Consider the following 6,730-nt stretch of genomic DNA (forward strand, 5'->3'; position numbering starts at 1 on the left):
AACATTTTTTGTATCTACGTGTGGTTCCCAACCTGGGGTCCGCGCGCAGACCATTGTCATTGGTGTAATAACCAATAAACGACTTTTTGCCACCCTGCTGTGTTTTCTTTGGTTGTTTCGGCCCAAGATACCCCTGCTCTTATTACATTATTATATCTTCGTTTGCACCATTCAATATTATCTAATGAGTTATTTGCAAAAGGGGAATTTGTCTCGTTGCAAATTCTCCTAAACAGGAATATAGCGGATTTCCGCGACTACATAGACGAAAACATTTTTTTTTCTTTATTTTTTACATCTATCTCGTACAAAATAAACTAACACTCAGGCCACTGCCTCCCGCCAGTTTGGCGCGCTTTTCTAATGTCTGAATGACATTGACAGCTGTGAGATGGGGACGTCTATGGCGATATTCTAGTTTTATTCTTAACAGTAGGGACATTTTATTCTTTATTTTATTCTTAACCCGATTTTATTCTTAACAGTAGGGACAAGAGCAAGTTGACGTAGAAAGAATATAATTGACCTGTCAGTATCGCTGCCGTCGCTGCTGGTGTTCTCCCAATTATCGGAGTCATCATCATTGAGGCAGGAGTCGCCGGCCTTGCTGTCGCCGTTCAGCAGCGCGCCGTCCTCGCGGCACGGCTCCGGACTGCGCACGTGGGATTTACTTAGCCCACTACCAAATATATTATTAATCTACTAAACACATGCGTACATTTCATGTCACTACGTATGAGTTAGTGGCGTTGAATGTGTTAATAAAATGATTTAAAGTGAAAAAAGTGCAATGATGTTGAATATGATAGACATGCAATAGAAACTAGACATATAAATAAGATAACTACAATTTAAGAAACGCAATTGATGAAAATAGTGACAATAAACATCAAAAAGGAAACTTTCAACTAAAATTTAAATGAGAAAATCTTCATTTACATATTAATTATTTAAGTCAAGTCATTCAAATAAGAATATAAATGTTGTTTTTAACATACTTGTATCTTAGCAGTAACATATTGCAAGCAATACATTAAGTAAAAACAATTTGAAACACATAAACTGTATATATTTTCGGAAAACAATGAGTTATTTTCAAGTTATTAATTAATTTTTTCATCATTCCATGTCACAAATCACAGATGACAAAGAAACTAATCCCACTCATGTACCTAACCGTGGCTGTTCCCATGGGTAGGGGGAAGTTCCTACTACTCACCCCCCTTAATCATCGAACTGCCTCCCTAGATCAAAGACTAGCGACGCCCATCCTTACAATTATAATGTATAAAATTAATTAAAAAAAATAGAAAAGGTCAATGACTCTTACCTGATGCCGGAGTCATTCTTCTCCTCAGTGGCGGTGTCCTCCTGGCTGCTGCCGACGGGCATGGTGACGTCAGCGCTGGGCTCAATCTTGATGCTGGGGCAGTTGAGGTCCGCCTTCAGAGCCTCGTCCAGCGACTCCAGCTTCTCATCGCCACCGTCCACTTCCATCTCGTTCTAACAAAACTTTGATTTATAACTAGCAAGAGGTGGAAATAACCCTAACGGTTAAAGGTAAGGATTAACGACCTAAGATTAGGGGTTCGAATCTCGCCAGTCGACTAGAGTGAATACTTAGTCCAAACTTTAAAAAACATTATAATAAAAAAAAGAGCTGATTATATATTACTAATATTACAAAGAGGAAAGATTTGCATTTTTGGTATGTATTGGAATAACTCAAAAAGTACTGGACCGATTTCAAAAATTCTTTAACCATAAAAAAAGTTATTAATAGTACAAAGGTTATATTTTTTATTATTTTTTAAATTCACGCGGGCGACATCGCGAGCAACAGCCAGTGTATTACAAAAAAAAAATAATCCAAAGTACTTACATCTGTGGACTTCAGTTTGCGATGTGAAGAAGCACGCTTCTTAGGTCTGGAAGGTATATGTTCTGTTGAGTTTGCATCAGTCTTTGAAGGTTTTTTCACTGGTCTGCTCTGTTTACGAAGGTTCCTGTAGTATTTACCTGAAAATGTTGCGTAACTATTTAAACTATTATATGCGAAAGTTTAAATGGATCGATGGATGGATGGATGTTTGTTAAGAGTTTGTGACCTAAACGGCTGAACGGATTTCGATAAAATTTGGCATAGATGTAGAGGATAGATGAACACATAGGCTATTTGCATTTGTTTTTTTTTTAAATTCCGCGCGGACGAAGTCGCGGGCGAATGCTAGTTACAAATGCATTTAATGATAAAAATTCTTACTTTGATGTTTTCTCCATTGTTTTTTACTGACAAAAGTATCTTCGGGTAAAATAGTGAGGAAATTTCTGTCGCCAACCTGCAGCGTACAGGGTTCAAACACGTTCAGGAGTTTCAAGTTTTTCAATTCTTCACCTATAAATAAACACACTTTTTCATAAAACATGACTCGTAGTAATTAAAATTCGTCAATAAATCAATTTAATGTTGTTGGCAATTAGGGACCATTTTATACTATGCAAAACAAGAGTTCACATTTACAAAATTAAATTACACATAACCTCAAATTTCCACTACTGAAACATTGATAAAAACATATCTCTATTTCATCAAAGACAATGAGAGAGTTATAAAGATAAAGTATTTGACAATTTACAATTTTATTCCATCATGGTGAACACCTACCTTCAACAAGGAATTTGGGCTGCTGTGGTGCGTTGGAGTCAGTGATAAGAGTGGATAGCGCTCGGCATTGCCAGTGAACACTCACACTCTCAGTCACCACCGCCTCCACCGTGAACTAACACATTGTCACACTTAAAACTTTTTAATAATATTAACGGATGTTGACTTTGCAATGCAATCAAAAGTTTAAAAAAAATAAATAGGCTAAAAGAATTAGACATTTTGTAATAAAAACACTCAAACTATTGGTGTAGCAGCAAGGGCGGCACTTTTGAAGGCTACAAACTTTCATGTTGAATATTAAAAAATATATGAATCATTTCATGTTTTTACAGAAACTACTAATTTTTTGAAATACCTAATTACTCATTCTGTATTGAATTAGGGGGAAACCCCTTATTTTGATTGATATTTTGTAGCAGCTGCTGGCAACACCATGTATACTCAATTGCAGCTCACTGGGATTCCCCACATATTATTTTGTGCTTGAATTGTTCACATACAATAATCAATGTGAATGACTTTAGTAAATCAAAAATATGTATCTTTATGTCATGTAATTAATGCATAGAATACATTAAAATGATGTACCAAAAAAGAAGGTGGCAAAAGGCCAACAACCATGTGCCACATCAATAAAAGTAAAATTTAACAAAAAACACTTATACAAACTTACCTTATGGTCATGCATTTTATGTTTCCTGGCAGCTTTCATTTCCTTGGTGACATGAAGCCAATTTGCACTGTCCAGAGTTCCCAAGGGACCATACACCACTTGTCCTGGGTAGAACTCAGATGAAGAATAAGGTGTGGATCGACGCCGTCTCATAGAATAGTCCTCTAATGGACAACTGTCCAGGTCTGGGTATTCAAGACGAGAACCATCAGCTGATACGAGACGAAGTTTACTGTGCACAGCCTAAATGTGAAAATATATCTCAAAGATTGCATAGGTAAAAAAGTTATGACTTTTGAAATTGACAGTTACACATGAGAAATAGGGTTTAGCATATGTTGGTAATGATATTCTATGTCAACAAAGATTTTTAATATAATCATATAATTAAATAAATCACATAGTTACACTTTTATTACCAATAACTGTGATTATCCTACAAGTTCAGGACAGGATAGAGAAAAGTGAAGTCTTTTATTGAAGGCCAAGAATAACTTTACGGTGTGGGACCCCTCTTGTTAGGTTCATAGTTAATTGAAACAAGCTTACCTTTGATGTTCCGACCCAGGAGTCAAGGCACACAGCTAGATCGGGTGTGAATTCTTCTAACGGTTGTAATCTTTCACTGGCAACACTGGGTATCACATGTTTAGTTCCTACAATCTGCAATGCTGCTGTCATCACTATGTCACGGCAATATCCTCGCTGGGTGTCCTTTCCAGCTATGAGGCGGCGAACAACATCACCTGGCATCAACGAACGGTCTGCTAAACCAACCTGTCAAATTTACAAGTTTTAAGACTTTAAATTAAAATATATAAAAACAAGTTACTGAATCATTCATATGCTGTTTTTCATAGATTAAAGTGACCATTATTAGTTACATTGAATTCCCAACAATGACTTCCATTGATAATACATTGACTGCAAATATGTAATTATCTATACCAATATTATTAAGACAAAATATTTGTATTTTTGTATGTATTGCAATAACTTAAAAACTACTGGGCTGATTTTAAAAATGATTTCACTGTTAGAAAAGTGTATCTGTGAGTAACATAGGCTATATTATTTTAATTTCATGCGGGTAAAGTCGCAAGCAACAACTAGTATCGTTATAAATAGATATTTCTATCAATTTGTCTGTCCAAATTATTTTCAATGGCTGATGTAGTATAAGTCTCATTGATACTGGATAAACTGTCCATCATAATTATGTAGAACTAGAATATGTAATAATCTGATATTGCATAACAAAGTCACATCCTCCCTTCCCACAATTAGAACTACAACAACATAGTAAACTTAAACTAGCATAGTCTTTGTATTAAAACACATATAAGGTTTGGTTTGTATTGTTCTATACACTGATGCTTTCAACCAAAAGAGGTAATAGTAAAAAAAATATTCAATTACAAGCATATCAAAGCATACAAGTATCTTATAAGCATTAAATTTGTAATTGCTATTCATGTTTAAAAACTTAACATGCCATTTTTTATAAAGATTTTTGATGCTTGAGGGTACTTCATAATTTTGAATCAGAAATATATTATACCCTTATAAGAAAGAATCCTTGAAGGATTCACATCAGAGTCATGCCATGCAACTATAGCATTTTTGTTATTAAAATCTGTCATGAAAAATGCACTGCAATAGCATGCTTCAATGTACTTATGGGACAATGCATTTTAAGATTTTATAATTACTTACCGATTTTTCAGATATAACTCGTTCGGTTCCCGAAGGGTGCCACACAACACGAATTTCGCCTTTTTGGATAGGTGTTTCAATGTCGCTCTCCTGATCACTGGAGTTCGCTTCGTAGTTTTCAAGTACGAGACCGAATACGACTTGGCCGCGATTGTTGATTTTATACACTTCATCCTCGTAAAAATATTGAAAGTCAGTAGGAGAGCCTGGATTTTGCCCCGCCATATTGACGGGAATTATCTTAGGACACAAATAATTTTGTTTTTTACGTGATTATGTTCTTTCTGACAGCTGATTGCAATGTGTGGCGCATGCGCTGTCCACAAAGTGGGCATGCGAAATTTCCCTATTTCTGCATTTTGTTTTTCCCAGACACCTCCAATTACTTCTCTAAAGTTCAAATTCTAAATGTTCAACGCACAAGAACGGTGCTAATTATAAAACCATTCATTTGGAAATAAATCACAACTTGGTCTAATTGCGTATTTTCAAAAAAATTAGACATCAATTGAAAAATGTGGTTAAATTAATTTTTGCATGGAGTATCCCAAACCCAAACTGAAATTCACTACAGATTAATAATGACGTAAATAGTATGGCAACATAGAACCTTCATTTTTATTTTATTGACTCTGATCAAAAAAGTTTCTCCATTATTAAAAAAAAACACATTTTGCTGGATAATCGTTTTTTCAAAAAAAAAATTTAATCTTTCAAAGAAGTCTATGAAATAGCTGCAGTTTTTACTATTACGACGAATGATTATTATCATCATTATGTGATATTTCTAGCTTCTCATATTTTCCCGTAACTTAAGGAAATCATTGTTATTTGGAAACATTAAATTTGTTAATTAATTATGCAACGGATACGCCATCGTGCGGATTTTAATGCAAAAATGAGGTCTTTATTTTGTTACACGCAAGTTTTTCAAGTATTTTAAGAAATAAATACTTATTGAAAAATAACAACTTTTCTATGATAAAGTACATGTTCTTTTTCATCTTTTGATATGGTTTGCTTAGTATTACAATTTTATTTATCAGTAATCGGTAAATAGTGTGCGGAAACTTGTAAAGACTTTGTTGATTAGATACTTTCAGAATACAAATATAAGGCACTACTGGCTACCCTTTAATTACATGGTATCAGAGAAACAAGACTTTTAATATTTAAGCCTCAGTAATACGTTTTTAAAATTATAACCAGTAAACTGGCAGTTGATAACTATCACACTCTCCCACCTGGTGATAAGTGGCCAAATATTTTATGTAAATGACTATTTCACCCTCCTATACAGTGCTAAAGCACACAAAGCCACATTGCTGATGCGCTTGCACTGTAGATGGACTATTTATCTTAGAGTGCACACTTTTAAGAAATATGGGAAGAAAGACTTCGTGTCCTCTTCTAAAATCTGCTAACAACAATACCCTTTACTCTATTTTGATGGAGTATCTGTTGATTTTACCCAGTTTTACATAGTTTAGTTCTACGCTTACAGACTAATGTTTATAACTTAATTACAAAATTTAAATAGAGAATTCTTTATCTTTTTCATGTCTACTTAAATTCGTAGTTATTATATTTCCATAATGGTTAATTTACACTTGTATATAATGTCTCAGGTCAGTTCGATTACAACGTGGGTAATATATTCGAGCACGGGTTAT

General features: G+C 34.5%; 1 protein-coding gene across 1 annotated transcript in view; it reads right to left on the minus strand.

The window, feature by feature from the left end:
• The window catches only part of LOC106106874 (E2/E3 hybrid ubiquitin-protein ligase UBE2O), a 16,300-nt gene extending 10,696 nt beyond the window's left edge, over positions 1-5,604 (minus strand). The window contains exons 1-9 of the mRNA XM_013287534.1: positions 5,058-5,604; positions 3,891-4,118; positions 3,342-3,584; positions 2,666-2,780; positions 2,264-2,395; positions 1,883-2,019; positions 1,331-1,503; positions 467-679; positions 310-401 (exon numbers count right to left, since the gene is read on the minus strand). Of these exons, the coding sequence (XP_013142988.1) occupies positions 310-401; positions 467-679; positions 1,331-1,503; positions 1,883-2,019; positions 2,264-2,395; positions 2,666-2,780; positions 3,342-3,584; positions 3,891-4,118; positions 5,058-5,282 (1,558 nt within the window). The 5' untranslated portion in view covers positions 5,283-5,604. The remainder of the gene's footprint in view (positions 1-309; positions 402-466; positions 680-1,330; positions 1,504-1,882; positions 2,020-2,263; positions 2,396-2,665; positions 2,781-3,341; positions 3,585-3,890; positions 4,119-5,057) is intronic.
• Between the last annotated feature and the right edge of the window lie 1,126 nt (positions 5,605-6,730).

Source organism: Papilio polytes, unplaced genomic scaffold (genome assembly GCF_000836215.1).
Source record: "Papilio polytes unplaced genomic scaffold, Ppol_1.0 DF822067.1, whole genome shotgun sequence".
NCBI lineage: Eukaryota > Metazoa > Arthropoda > Insecta > Lepidoptera > Papilionidae > Papilio > Papilio polytes.